General features: G+C 55.4%; 1 protein-coding gene across 8 annotated transcripts in view; it reads right to left on the bottom strand.

The window, feature by feature from the left end:
- Positions 1-13885, bottom strand: part of MATN2 (matrilin 2) — an 81544-nt gene extending 67659 nt beyond the window's left edge. For all 8 annotated transcript variants that reach the window (XM_064154753.1, XM_064154754.1, XM_064154747.1 and 5 more), the window contains exons 1-2: positions 13846-13885; positions 5642-5809 (exon numbers count right to left, since the gene is read on the bottom strand). In XM_064154753.1, the coding sequence (XP_064010823.1) occupies positions 5642-5774 (133 nt within the window). In that variant the 5' untranslated portion in view covers positions 5775-5809; positions 13846-13885. The remainder of the gene's footprint in view (positions 1-5641; positions 5810-13845) is intronic.
- Positions 13886-14231: the final 346 nt, after the last annotated feature.

Raw genomic sequence — 14231 nt, 5'->3', positions numbered from 1 at the left:
GAGGCCAATGGGATGAGACTGAACAAGGCCAAGGGCAGGGTTCTGCACTTTGGCCACAACAACCCCAAGCAGCACTGCAGGCTGGGGCCAGAGTGGCTGAGAGCAGCCAGGCAGAGAGGGAGCTGGGGGTGCTGGCAGAGAGGAGCTGAAGAGGAGGCAGCAGTGCCCAGGTGGGCAGCAGAGCCAATGGCATCCTGGGCTGGCTCAGGAGCAGTGTGGGCAGCAGGACAAGGGAGGTTCTTGTGCCCCTGTGCTCAGCACTGCTCAGGACACCCCTGCAGTGCTGTGTCCAGTTCTGGGCTCCTCCATTGCAGAGAGATGCTGAGGTGCTGGAAGGTGTTTGGAGAAGGGCAGCAAGGGTGGGGAGGGGCCTGGAGCAGAGCCCTGTGAGGAGAGGCTGAGGGAGCTGGGGGTGTGCAGCCTGCAGCAGAGGAGGCTCAGGGCAGAGCTCATTGCTGTCTGCAGCTGCCTGCAGGGAGGCTGTAGCCAGGTGGGGTTGGGCTCTGCTGCCAGGCAAGCAGCAACAGAAGAAGGGGACACAGCCTGGAGCTGTGCCAGGGCAGGTCTAGGCTGGATGTGAGGAGGAAGTTGCTGGCAGAGAGAGTGATTGGCATTGGAATGGGCTGCCCAGGGAGGTGGTGGAGTGGCCGTGGCTGGAGGTGTTGCAGCCAAGGCTGGCTGGGGCACTTAGTGCCATGGTCTGGTTGGTTGGGCAGGGCTGGGTGCTAGGTTGGGCTGGCTGAGCTTGGAGCTCCCTTCCAGCCTGCTTGGTTCTGTGATTCTATGACCTTGAGGACCACCTGGTTCAAATCCCTTTGCTTTGGGCACAGACACCTTCCACCAGCCCAGGTTGCTCTAGGCCTCATCTAACCTGGACTTGAACAGCTCCAGGGAGGGGACATCCACAGTACCCCTGGGTAACCTGTGCCAGTGTCTCAGCATCCTCACTGGAAAGAATTTCTCCCTCATGTCCAGTCTCAGTCTGCCCTTCTCAAGCTTCAGTCCATTCCCTCTCATCCTATCACTGCAAGCCCTTGTCAAAATCCCTTCCCAGCTCTCCTGTAGCCCCCTTCAGGTACTGAAAGGCAGCTCTAAGGTCTCCCCAAAGACTTCTCCTCTCCTGGCTGAACATCCCCAACTCTCTCAGTGTGTGCCCATAGCAGAGGTTCTCATCTTTGTGGCCTTCTCTGGACCCTCTCCAGCAGCTCCATATCCCTTTTATGCTGGGGTCTAACCAGAGCAGGAGGCAGTGCTGCAGGTGAGGTCTGAGCAGAGCAGAGGGGCAGAATCCCCTCCCTGTGCTGCTGCTCTCCCTGCTCTGGCTGCAGCCAGCACACAGCTGGCTCTGGGCTGCCAGCCACCAGTGCTGGCTCCTGGGTACTTTGGCACCAACTGACACCCCCAAGGCCTTCTCCCTCAGGCTGCTTTCAGCCACTCCTCACCTGACCTATACTTGTGCTTGGCATTGCCCCAACCCAAGTGTAGACCCTTGCACTTGTTCTCCTGAATTCAACTCTAAATGAGAGTTGCAGTGGTGCAAAGTTAACAATGCCAGGAAATTTCAGCTCTGCTTGGAAAAACCCAGCTGGGATTCAATTACCAAGGGAGAAAAACCCAAAAGCATCAAAACAGAACTTTTCCAGGTGCCAGGTAGTGATAGGACTGGGGGGAATGGAACAAAGCTGGAGGAGGGGAGATTTAGATCAGATGTTAGGAGGAAGTTCTTCCCCATGAAGCTGGTGAGAGCCTGGCACAGGCTGCCCAGAGAGGTGGTAGAAGCCTCTTTCCTGGAGGTGTTTAAGGCCAGGCTGGATGTGGCTCTGGGCAACCTGACCTAGTGAAAGGGTGTCCCTGCCCACGGCAAGGGGCTTGGAACTGGATCCTTGGGGTCCCTTCCAACCCTGCCCATCCTGTGATTCTGTGAAATCACCACCATGGGCAAGTGTTAGAGCACTTCATCAGCCTGCCTGGGTGCAGAAACCCACTTCAGTTAGATCTGAGAGGGATCAGCTGACGTTCCAGCCCCACCTGGGTCGTTACAAGCACATAGCCAAGCACATTCCCATTGCTGCTTTTCTGTAGCATCCACAAAGCAACGCTCAGCTGGCAAACTGTGCTGCCACTGGGCTGTCTGCAAGCAGCTGTGCTCAGCAGGAGCAAAGAGACCATCACAGAGCTGAGCACAAACCCTTCAGAGCTCTGACAAAGCCTTCCAGTTGAGAGACTCTAAACCAAAAGACTTCTTTCCTTTCAGGAATCAGAATAAGGCCAGAGGCCAAATGCTCAGGTAAAAAAGAAGTGGGCAGGGGAAAGAGAAGACAAAAGTTAGTTCATCTGTCACCTATGGGAGAGGTAACCACCCTCTGGTACAGGGAAGACAAATGGATCATCCTAGTGAGCAGTGGAACTATGGAGATGCTCCTCTACAACATGGAACTATGGAGATGCTCCTCTAAAACATGGAACTATGGAGATGCTCCTCTAAAATGTGGAACTATGGAGATGCTCCTCCAAAACATGGACTAATGGAGATGCTCCTCCAAAACATGGACCCATGGAGATGCTCCTCTAAAACATGGAACTATGGAGATGCTCCTCTAAAATGTGGACCTGTGGAGGTGCTCCTCCAAAACATGGAACTATGGAGATGCTCCTCCAAAACATGGACCTATGGAGATGCTCCTCCAAAACATGGACCCATGGAGATGCTCCTCTAAAACATGGAACTATGGAGATGCTCCTCTAAAATGTGGACCTATGGAGGTGCTCCTCCAAAACATGGACTAATGGAGATGCTCCTCCAAAGCATGGAACTATGGAGATGCTCCTCCAAACATGGAACTATGGAGATGCTCCTCTAAAATGTGGAACTATGGAGATGCTCCTCTACAACATGGACCCATGGAGATGCTCCTCTAAAACATGGAACTATGGAGATGCTCCTCTAAAATGTGGAACTATGGAGATGCTCCTCCAAAACATGGACCTATGGAGATGCTCCTCTAAAACATGGACCCATGGAGATGCTCCTCTAAAACATGGAACTATGGAGATGCTCCTCCAAAACATGGACCTATGGAGATGCTCCTCTACAGTGTGGGCCTGTGGAGATGCTCCTCTAAAACGTGGACCCGTGGAGATGCTCCTCCAAAACGTGGAACTATGGAGATGTTCCTCTAAAACATGGACCCATGGAGATGCTCCTCTAAAACATGGACCCATGAAGATGCTCCTCTAAAACGTGGACCCATGAAGATGCTTCTCTAAAACGTGGACCCATGGAGATGCTCCTCTAAAACATGGAACTATGGAGATGCTGCTCCAAAACATGGAACTATGGAGATGCTCCTCTAAAACGTGAGCACATCTGCATTACACAGTATCACAGTATCACAGCATCACAGTATCACAGTATCACCAAGGTTGGAAGAGACCTCACAGATCATCAAGTCCAACCCCTTACCACAGAGCTCAAGGCCAGACCATGGCACCAAGTGCCACGTCCAGTCCTGCCTTGAACAGCTCCAGGGATGGCGACTCCACCACCTCCCCGGGCAGCCCATTCCAGTGTCCAATGACTCTCTCAGGGAAGAACTTTCTCCTCACCTCCAGCCTAAATCTCCCCTGGCACAGCCTGAGGCTGTGTCCTCTTGTTCTGGTGCTGGCCACCTGAGAGAAGAGAGCAACCTCCTCCTGGCCACAACCTCCCCTCAGGTAGTTGTAGACAGCAATAAGGTCTGCCCTGAGCCTCCTCTTCTCCAGGCTAACCAATCCCAGCTCCCTCAGCCTCTCCTCATAGGGCTGTGCTCAAGGCCTCTCCCCAGCCTCGTTGCCCTTCTCTGGACACGCTCAAGCATCTCAATGTCCCTCCTAAACTGGGGGGCCCAGAACTGAACACAGCACTCAAGGTGTGGTCTAACCAGTGCAGAGTACAGGGGCAGAATGACCTCCCTGCTCCTGCTGGCCACACCATTCCTGATGCAGGCCAGGATGCCACTGGCTCTCTTGGCCACCTGGGCACACTGCTGGCTCATGTTCAGGCGGGTATCAATCAGCACCCCCAGATCCCTCTCTGTCTGGCTGCTCTCAGCCACTCTGACCCCAGCCTGTATCTCTGCATGGGGTTGCTGTGGCCAAAGTGCAGCACCCTGCACTTGGAGCTATTGAAGCCATCCCCTTGGACTCTGCCCATCTGTGCAGGCGGTCAAGGTCCTGCTGCAGAGCCCTTCTGCCCTCCAACTCAGTCACATTTTGCATAGAAAGAGGCAGCTGCTAACCTCTCTTCCACTGCTGTGGAGCTCCAGAGTGGGTTTATTAAGCCAGTGGATGTGATGTCACTGAGATCATGGTTTGGCCCCGTTCCTTCTTCTATGTCACTTCAGGACCACTGGAGCTCTCCAGCAGAGGGACAATGCATGTTACACATTCTGTTCCTCAGAGAGGCACGTTTTAGCCAGGCCACTGCTGAAACTGAAGCAGGTGACCTCATTTGCTGTAAGGGAATGCAAGGCTCTGAGCTCTGATTCCAAACCGCCACATGCTTCTATGGGCTGGAACAGAGACTTTCTTCAGTGGCCTGAAAGGGTTCTTCAGCCAGAGCTGCCAGGATGCAGGATACAGGCTGCACACCCCCAGCTCCCTCAGCTTGTCCTCACAGCAGAAGTGGCCCAGCCCTTGGATCATTCACAGCTTCAAGGTGTAGGCAAAATAAAATCTCACCACCCTCACGCTGAAGAACTTCTTCCTCAGCTCCACTCTAACCCTGCTCTACCTCAGCTTCAAACCATTCCCCCTTGGCCTGGCTCTAGACACCCTCAGCAAAAGTCCCTCTGAAGCCTTAGTGCAGGATCCCTTCAGCTCTTGGCAGGCAGCTCCAAGGTCCCCCTGGTGCCTTCTCTTCTCCAGGATGCACAATCCCTCAGCCTATCCTCACAGAAGAGCTCCTCCAGCTCTTGGATCATCTTTGTAGCCTCCTCTGGACTCACTCCAGCAGCTCTGTGTCCCTGGAGGTGTTGAAGCCAAGCCTGGCTGGGGCACTTAGTGCCATGGTCCGGTTGGTTGGGCAGGGCTGGGTGCTAGGTTGGGCTGGCTGAGCTTGGAGCCTGCCCAACCTGCTTGATTCTATGATTCTATGATTCTTTTGGGGACAGCAGAGCTGGAAGCAGAATTGGAGGTGAGGTCTGAGCAGAGCCAAGGGGCAGAATCTCCTCTCCTGCTGCCCACACAGCTCTGGCTGCAGCCAGCACACAGCTGCCTGCTGGGCTGCATGAGGGCACTGCTGGCTGCTGGGGAGCTGCTCAGCACCCAGCACCCCCAAGTCTCTCTCTTCAGAGCTGCTCTCAACCCGTTCTGGTGATGGGTGGTGGGGGTTTTTTTGCCCAAGACAGCAAGTATTTCCTGCATACCACCTCCATAAAGTAGATCTGGTACCCCAAAAGTAAACACCTTCATTCAACAGCTGCTAACCTCTGTTAGCAAACTTGCTCCCTATTCCTGCTTGCAAACAGCAAGCTCCTTTCTACTCCAAACTAACTCAGCCAAGGTCTGGCCAGCTGCTGGTGCCTTTTGTCATTGGCAGCTGAGATGGCTTCTGGCAGTGGGGTTTGGGAGTTGCTGGTTTGGGTGGTTGTGGATGACTTACACAGCAGAGACTGTGAACTCAGAGCCCTTCTTTGGGGGGAGCGTCCTGCGGGCAGGTCTTTGGCCATGACACAGAGAGTGGAGAGCAGAGCTTGCCCAAGCAGCAGAAAGAAGCAGGCAATCATTTTCTTCATCTTCAAGAAGCAGAGGGATGTTCAAGGGTATGAAACTGCAAGAGAGAGAGAGGAGATGAGCTGTGGGGTGAGACCAAAGGATGTGCTGCTTGCCTGTCATCACACACCAGCATGAAGGTACAGTGGCAATGGATGATGCAGTGACCATGGCTGGCTCATGGTGAGGTTGTCACCAAGTCCTCCTCCTTCAGGCTGCTCTCGAGCTGCTCTCACAGTCAGTGGTGATCAATCAATTGCCCTTCTCCCCTGCCAGGCATATTATACAATCATAGAATGGGTTAGGTTGGAAGGGACCTCAAGGATGAGCCAGCTCCAACCCCCTGCCATAGGCAGGGACACCTCCCACTAGAACAGGTTGCTCAAGGCCTCATCCAAGCTGGCCCTGAACACCTCCAGGGAGGTTGTGGGGCACAGAAGCACCCAATGTGATCAAAGATCACATTTATCCAAGCCACAGATAGACTTCCTGGTATCACTGCTGCAAGACTGGGAACTATTAAATTGTAGTCAGAGGATAACTGAATCACAGAGTTGTCAGGGCTGGAAGGCATCTCAAGGGCCATCCACTTCCAACTCCCTGCCATGGGCAGGGACACCTCACACCAGATCAGGTTGCCCAGAGCCACATCCAGCCTGGCCTTAAAAACTTCCAGGGGTGAGGCTTCCACCACCTCCCTGAGCAACCTGTGCCAGGCTCTCACCAGCCTCGTGGTGAACTTCTTCCTAACATCCAATCTGAATTTAGCCACTTCCAGTTTTGTTCCATTCCCCCCAGCCCTATCTCTCCCTGACAGCCTAAAGAAAAACCCTCCCCAGCTTTCCTGTAGCTCCCTTCAGGTCCTGGAAGACCACAAGAAGGTCTTCTGGGAGCCTTCTCTCCGCCAGATTGAACAGCCCCAACTCTCTCAGCCTGCCCCCATAGCAGAGCAGCTCCAGCCCTCTGAGTATCTTTATGGCACTTCTCTGGACACCTTCCAGCATCTCCAGATCTTTCTGTTAATATGAGCTCTGGAGCTGGATGCAGTACTCCAGGTGTGGTCTCACCAGAGTGGAGTAGAGGTCAGAAAGGACCTCAGCAGGTTATCAGGTCTGACTCCTGCTCAGAGCTCAATCACCTCCAGAGATCATCCAGTCCAACCCCGCTGCCAGAGCAGCAGCAGCATCCAGGGCAGCTCACACAGAACACACCCAGGTGGGTTTTGAAGGTCTCCAGAGCAGGAGACTCCACAGCCTCTCTGGGCAGCCTGCTCCAAGGCTCCAGCACCCTCACTCTAAAGAAGCTTCTCCTCACGTTGAGATGGAACCTCCTGTGTTCCAGCTTGCACCTATGACCAGGCACTACCACAAAGAGACCACCACCTTCCATGGCAGGGGGGCTGGAGCTAGATGATCCTTCTGGTTCCTTCCAACCCTGACTGATTCTATGATTCTATGACCTCCATCCTGACACCCACCTCTCAGGTACTGATGGACATTGATAGGGTCTTCTCTCACCCTTCTCTTCTCCTGACTATACAGCCCCAGGGCTCTCAGCCTTTCTGCACAGCAGAGACATTCCATGCCCCCCCAGCCATCCCCCCCTGCCCCCACAGCTCTCCAGCAGATCCCTGCCTCTCTTGAATTGCTGACAATCACCTCGGTACTTCAGAGACTGAATTATAGAATCATAGAATCAACCAGGTTGGAAGAGACCTCCAAGCTCATCCAGTCCAACCTAGCACCCAGCCCTAACCAATCAACCAGACCATGGCACTAAGTGCCTCAGCCAGGCTTTGCTTGAAGACCCCCAGGGACGGTGCCTCCACCACCTCCCTGGGCAGCCCATTCCAATGCCAATCACTCTCTCTGTGAAGAACTTCTTCCTAACATCCAGCCTGTACTTGCCCTGGCACAACTTGAGACTTGTTCTATTGCTGGTTGCCTGGGAGAAGAGGCCACCCCCACCTGGCTACAATGCCCCTTCAGGTAGTTGTAGACAGCAATAAGATCACCTCTGAGCCTCCTCTTCTCCAGGCTAAACAGGCCCAGCTCCCTCAACCTCTCCTCCTAGGATTTGTGCTCCAGGCCCCTCACCAGCTTTGTTGCCCTTCTCTGGACACCTTCCAGCACCTCAACATCTCTCTTGAATTGAGGGGCCCAGAACTGGACACAGCACTCCAGGGGTGGCCTAAGCAGTGCTGAGCACAGGGGCACAAGAACCTCCCTTGTCCTGCTGCCCACACTGCTCCTGAGCCAGCCCAGGATGCCATTGGCTCTCTTGGCCACCTGGGCACACTGCTGCCTCCTCTTCAGCTACTATCCATGAGGAAGCAGTAAGGGATCTGCTAAGTCACTTGGATCCTCACAAGTCCATGGGACCGGATGGGATCCACCCTAGGGTGCTGAGAGAGCTGGCAGCTGAGCTGGCCAAGCCACTCTCCATCATTTATCAGCAGTCCTGGCTCACTGGAGAGGTCCCTGAAGACTGGAAGCTGCCAATGTGATTCCCATACACAAGAAGGGTCGTAAGGAGGAGCCAGAAAACTACAGACCTGTGAGCCTGACCTCAGTGCCAGGCAAGGTCATGGAACAGGTCATCTTGGGTGCCATCACAAAGCACCTACAGGATAGCCAAGGGATCAGGCCCAGCCACCATGGGTTTAGGAAGGGCAGGTCCTGCCTCACCAACCTGATCTCCTTTTATGATCAGGTTACCTGCCTGGTGAATGTGGGGCAGGCTGTGGGTGTAGTCTACTTGGACTTCAGCAAAGCCTTTGACACTGTCTGCCACAAGAAGCTCCTGGCACAGCTGGCAGCTCCTGGCTTGGACAGATTCACTCTGTGCTGGGTCAAGAACTGGCTGGATGGCAGAGCTCAGAGAGTGGTGGTGAATGGTGCCACATCCAGTTGGCAGCTGGCACCAGTGGTGTTCCCCAAGGATCAGTGCTGGGCCCAGTCCTGTTCAATATCTTTATTGATGATCTGGATGAGGGGATTGAGTCCAGCAGCAGTAAGTTTGCAGATGACACCAAGCTAGGAGCAGCTGTGGAGCTGTTGGAAGGTAGGAGAGCCCTGCAGAGGGACCTGGCCAGGCTGGATGGGTGGGCAGAGGCCAATGGGATGAGACTGAACAAGGCCAAGGGCAGGGTTCTGCACTTTGGCCACAACAACCCCAAGCAGCACTACAGGCTGGGGACTGAGTGGCTGAGAGCAGCCAGGAGGAAAGGGACCTGGGGGTACTGATAGATAGTAGCTGAAGATGAGCCAGCAGTGTGCCCAGGTGGCCAAGAGAGCCAATGGCATCCTGGCCTGCATCAGGAACAGTGTGGCCAGTAGGACAAGGGAGGTTATTCTTCCCCTGTGCTCAGCACTGCTCAGGCCACACCTTGAGTGCTGTGTCCAGTTCTGGGCCCCTCAATTCAAGAGAGATGTTGAGGTGCTGGAACATGTCCAGAGAAGGGCAACAAAGCTGGTGAGGGGCCTGGAACACAAACCCTATGAGGAGAGGTTGAGGGAGCTGGGCCTGTTTAGCCTGGAGAAGAGGAGGCTCAGAGGTGATCTTATTGCTGTCTACAACTACCTGAAGGGACATTGTAGCCAGGTGGGGGGTGGCCTCTTCTCCCAGGCAACCAGCAATAGAACAAGGGGACACAGTCTCAAGTAGTGCCAGGGTAGGTCTAGGCTGGATGTTAGGAAGAAGTTCTTCACAGAGAGAGTGATTGGCATTGGAATGGGCTGCCCAGGGAGGTGGTGGAGGCACCGTGCCTGGGGGTCTTCAAGCAAAGCCTGGATGAGACACTTAGTGCCATGGTCTGGTTGACTGGCTAGGGCTGGGTGCTAGGTTGGACTGGATGAGCTTGGAGGTCTCTTCCAACCTGGTTGATTCTATGATTCTATGATTCTATCTATCAGTACCCCCTGGTCCCTTTCCTCCTGGCTGCTCTCAGCCACTCTGGCCCCAGCCTGTAGTGCTGCTTGGGGTTGTTGTGGCCAAAGTGCAGAACCCTGCACTTGGCCTTGTTCAGTCTCATCCCATTGGCCTCTGCCCACCCATGCAGCCTGGCCAGGTCCCTCTGCAGGGCTCTCCTACCTTCCAACAGCTCCACAGCTGCTCCTAGCTTGGTGTCATCTGCAAACTTACTGCTGCTGGACTCAATGCCCTCGTCCAGATCATCAATAAAGACATTGAACAGGACTGGGCCCAGCACTGATCCTTGGGGCACACCACTGGTGACAGCTGGCAACTGGCTGTGGTACCATTCACCACCACTCTCTGGGCTCTGCCATCCAGCCAGTTCTTGATCCAGCAGAGTGAATCTGTCCAAGCCATGAGCTGCCAGCTGTGCCAGGAGCTTCTTGTGGCAGACAGTGTCAAAGGCTTTGCTGAAGTCCAAGTAGACTCCATCCACAGCCTGCCCCACATTCACCAGGCAGGAACCTGATCATAAAAGGAGATCAGGTTGGTGAGGCAGGACCTGCCCTTCCTAAACCCCTGCTGGCTGGGCCTGATCCCTTGGCCATCCTGTAGGTGCTTCTATACTGGCTGTATAGAAGCTGACAGTGCTGCTGTAGAGCAGTGCACCCACAGCCTGGTTGCCTCTGCTTGGTTCCCTGCGGTCAGGCAGCAGGATTTAGCAGTGGGAATTCTTGGTTCATGACCACATCAGTAATCTCCATGTTATGCTGTTCCTCGGTTACCACTTGGACAATAAACCTTTTCATCATCCTGCTCTTTCTGAGGAAGGCTCATTCGCACTTCCTGGATCTGATTCTGATCTAGACATCAGAGTTTCCACAAAGTTCCCAGAAGAGAAGTGTGGGGAAGTGAGGAACCTTCCCTGGAAGCACCAAGATTAGGGACTTCTAGGAAAGCATAGGTCCTGGGGCACGTGAGAGATGGGGGCTGCTTAGCTGTGCCTCTGTGAAGTACAGCCACAAACCAGAGCAGGCTCACTGCAAACAGAAGGGCTCCTCCCAAACAAAAAGATAGGTTACAAACAGGCTGAATGCCTCACAGAATGGTTCAGGTTGGAAGATCATCTCCTTCCAACCCCCCTGCCACAGGCAGGGACACCGCACACTAAGCCCAGCTTGCTCAAAGCCTCATCCAAGCTGGCCTTGAACACTTCCAGGGAGGGGACATCCACAGCCCCCCTGGGCAGCCTGCTCCAGTGCCTCACCACTCTCACTGGAAAGAATTCCATCCTCATTTCCAGACTGAATCTGCCCTTCTCGAGCTTCAATCCATTCCTTCTCATCCTATCACTGCAAGCCCCTTCCTGGCTTTCCTGTACCTGAAAGGTACAGGAAGGCTGCTCTAAGGTCTCCCCAAAGACTTCTGTTCTCCAGGCTGAACATCCTCAGCTCTCTCAGCATGTCCCCATAGCAGAGGTTCTCAACTCTGTGGCCTCCTCTGGACCCTGTCCAGCAGCTCCATGTCCCTCTTATGCTGAGGTCTCACCAGAGCTGGAGGCAGTGCTGCAGGTGTGGTCTCAGCAGAGCAGAGCAGAGCAGAGCAGAGCAGAGGAGAGGGTCAGAATCCCCTCCCTGTGCTGCTGCTCTCCCTGCTCTGGCTGCAGCCAGCACACAGCTGGCTCTGGGCTGCCAGTGACCAGTGCTGGCTCCCGGGCAGTTTGGCACCAACTGACACCCCCAAGGCCTTCTCCTGCAGGTTGCTCTCAAGCTGCTACTCTCCCAGCCTGAGATTTATGCTTGGCATTGCCCAGGAGCAGGTGCAGAACCTCGCTCTTGGCCTTGCTGAACTCCATGAGGTTGGCTTGGGTCCAGCTCTGCAGCCTGTCCAGGTCACTCTGGACAGAAGTCTTCCCTCCAGTGTGTCAGCTGCACCACATAGCTTGGTGTCACCGTGGACTCACTGAGGGTTCCTCAATCCTATGTCTGTGTCACTGACAAAGATGTGAAACATGCCCAGTCCCAGCACCAACCCCTGAGGGGTACCACCTGTCACTGGTCTCCATTTGGACATAGAGGTGCTGGTACAATGACTGAGACAGGAGCTCTGAAACCCTTTTCAAACCCACACTGAGGAACAGCAGCATGGAACAGTGACTTGGGGATGAAACCCACTCCATTCCAAATGCTCCTGGCTCATAATGGAAACATGATCCAACAATGAGCACACTGTATGAAAGGAGCTGGTTCATCATCTCCAGGCTGCCATCAGACAACAGTGCTGGGTGTTCTACCCTCCCATGGAGATAGTTTATAAGTCATGGGAGAATATTTACATCTGATTAGCCTTTCCCTAGTTTGACTGAAGAAAACATCTTTTACACTTACAGCTGGGTCCCAAACTGTAAGCACCAGTGTTCAGCTTGCTCAGGAGAAACCCAATGAGGTCAAAGGAGAGATTCACCCTGAAGTCATGAGGTGTGAAGGCTGAGTGCAAGATCAAGGAGCTCAGCTGCAGCCCTGCATAACCCAGGGCTATGTTTGCTCAAAGCACAAAGCAACTCCAATTTGATGTGGCTAAGGCAGTGGCAATCAGTGACAAGCAGAGGGTTCAGCTTGCTCAAGAGAAACCCAGTGAGGTCAAAGGAGAGATTCACCCTAAAGTCATGAGGAGTGAAGGCTGAGTGCAAGATCAAGGAGCTTAGCTGCAGCCCTGCATAACCCAGGGCTATGTTTGCTCAAAGCACAAAGCAACTCCAATTTGATGTGGCTAAGACAGTTACAACCAGTGACAAGCAGAGGGTTCAGCTTGCTCAAGAGAAACCCACTGAGGTCAAAGGAGAGATTCACCCTGAAGTCATGAGGTGTGAAGGCGAGTCCAAGATCAAGGAGCTCAGCTGCAGCCCTGCATAACCCAGGGCTATGTTTGCTCAAAGCACAAAAGAACTCCAATTTGATGTGGCTAAGGCAGTTACAACCAGTGACACAGGTGAGGGGAAGTTGGACAAAACCCACTGCTTACAGCTGACACATCCCTAGGAAAAGTGTGTCCCTCAGAAATGCTTTCCTGCAGGATTTCATGGGACAGCCACATGTGTACTTTAGGAAACGGTAACTTACCTCTTCTTGAGCAGCCAGTTTCATGACAGTGGCACAGCTGCAACGTGTAACACAGCCTGTCACCCCTTCAGATCTCAGTCAGCCTCACTCACCCCTTGAATGGTGGCCCCAAAAGAAACCCCGAGCCTTAGGTAAAGCAGTAGGTTGCATTCTGGCCTCTCAGTCAGCATTGCCCTGCAGTTAAGCTGTGACCGTGGCTAGGTCTTGACAAGGCAAGGGCTGTCTGCTGAAAGGGGAGCAGGTGATGGTTACAGATGCCACAACAACTTTTGCAAGGTCGAAGAGCACCATCTAGGTGGGGTCTGCACGGTAAGGATACTACATGCAGCAAATTACCCCCCAAGATCCTTCCCTCTCCAGCAAACGTCCTGCTTTCAGGAACGCCAAGCAGCTCCCACGCCGCCTGCCTGAGATGCCTGCTCCATCACAGAGCTGCCTGCAGGCTGTACCCACCGCACCACGACCTGCTGCATCCTGTCCAGCTCAAAGCCTGCAAAGGCACCTGCAGGCTGCTGGCTGAAGAACGGTTTCCAGGGAAAGTTTGGCTCCGGTTCCGCACTGATTTTCAAATCCGGTGGCCTCTTCCCTCGCAGCAGATGCTCAACAGCGGTTAAATGAGCTGCCGAAGCGGGCGACGGGCAACAGGCTACGCGGGGAGTTTGCTCTGACCCATGCGGCCCAAACGAAAGGGAAAGCTTTCCCCCGCAGGACCCAGCGGCACAGCACCTAACCCATCCCCGGGCTCCGCCGCAGCCCCTTGCCTCGGCCTCCCGCTCCCAGCCGGGCCCCTAGCGCCTACGCTGCAGCCCCTGCCGCCCGCAGCGCCACCCCCGCCCGCTTCCTCACCCGGAGGGGCCTCTGCAGCACCGCCGCCGCGGGACGGCACCGTCCCTCCCAGGAGCCCGGATTCCGGCATGGGGGGGGACCGCAGGCTCCGCCGTGCCCGGAGACGGCTGCGATGCGGAGCGGCGGGGGCGGCGCGGCGGGCACGGGGCTGCCGGTGCCCCGGGCGCGGAGCGGAGGCGGCGCGGGGCGGCGCAGAGCGGGCGGCAGAGCTTACCCGACGGGCTGGCGGCAGAGCTTACCCGACGGGCTGGCGGGGCCGCTGTGCTCGGCGGAGGGCAGCGGGCGGCAGCGAGCGCGGCACTGCCTCCTCCCCCCTCGGCGTGGCCCCGGACGGCGCTCCCACTCCCGCCCCCCCGGGAGCGCCGCGGGCCGAGGGGAGCTGCCATCTCCCGCCAGCCCTGTCCCCGGGCGGCCGCAGCCCGGCTCCGCCGTGGGCAGGGCAGGGAAAGGCGGCGTCCCGCTGAGGAGACACCGGCCTCCCTGGCCAGACCTCCAGAGGCAGCTCCTCTCCGGGGGCAGCCGCGGGTGGCCGGGCTCCTCTCAGCTCAGCCGCCTCTGCCCCCAGCGCCGCGGCACCGCTCCTTCCCGCCTGCTCCGCTG

The sequence above is a fragment of the Pogoniulus pusillus genome, chromosome 14 (assembly GCF_015220805.1).
Source record: "Pogoniulus pusillus isolate bPogPus1 chromosome 14, bPogPus1.pri, whole genome shotgun sequence".
Taxonomy (NCBI): domain Eukaryota; kingdom Metazoa; phylum Chordata; class Aves; order Piciformes; family Lybiidae; genus Pogoniulus; species Pogoniulus pusillus.
This window is presented reverse-complemented; position numbering and strand designations above follow the sequence as displayed.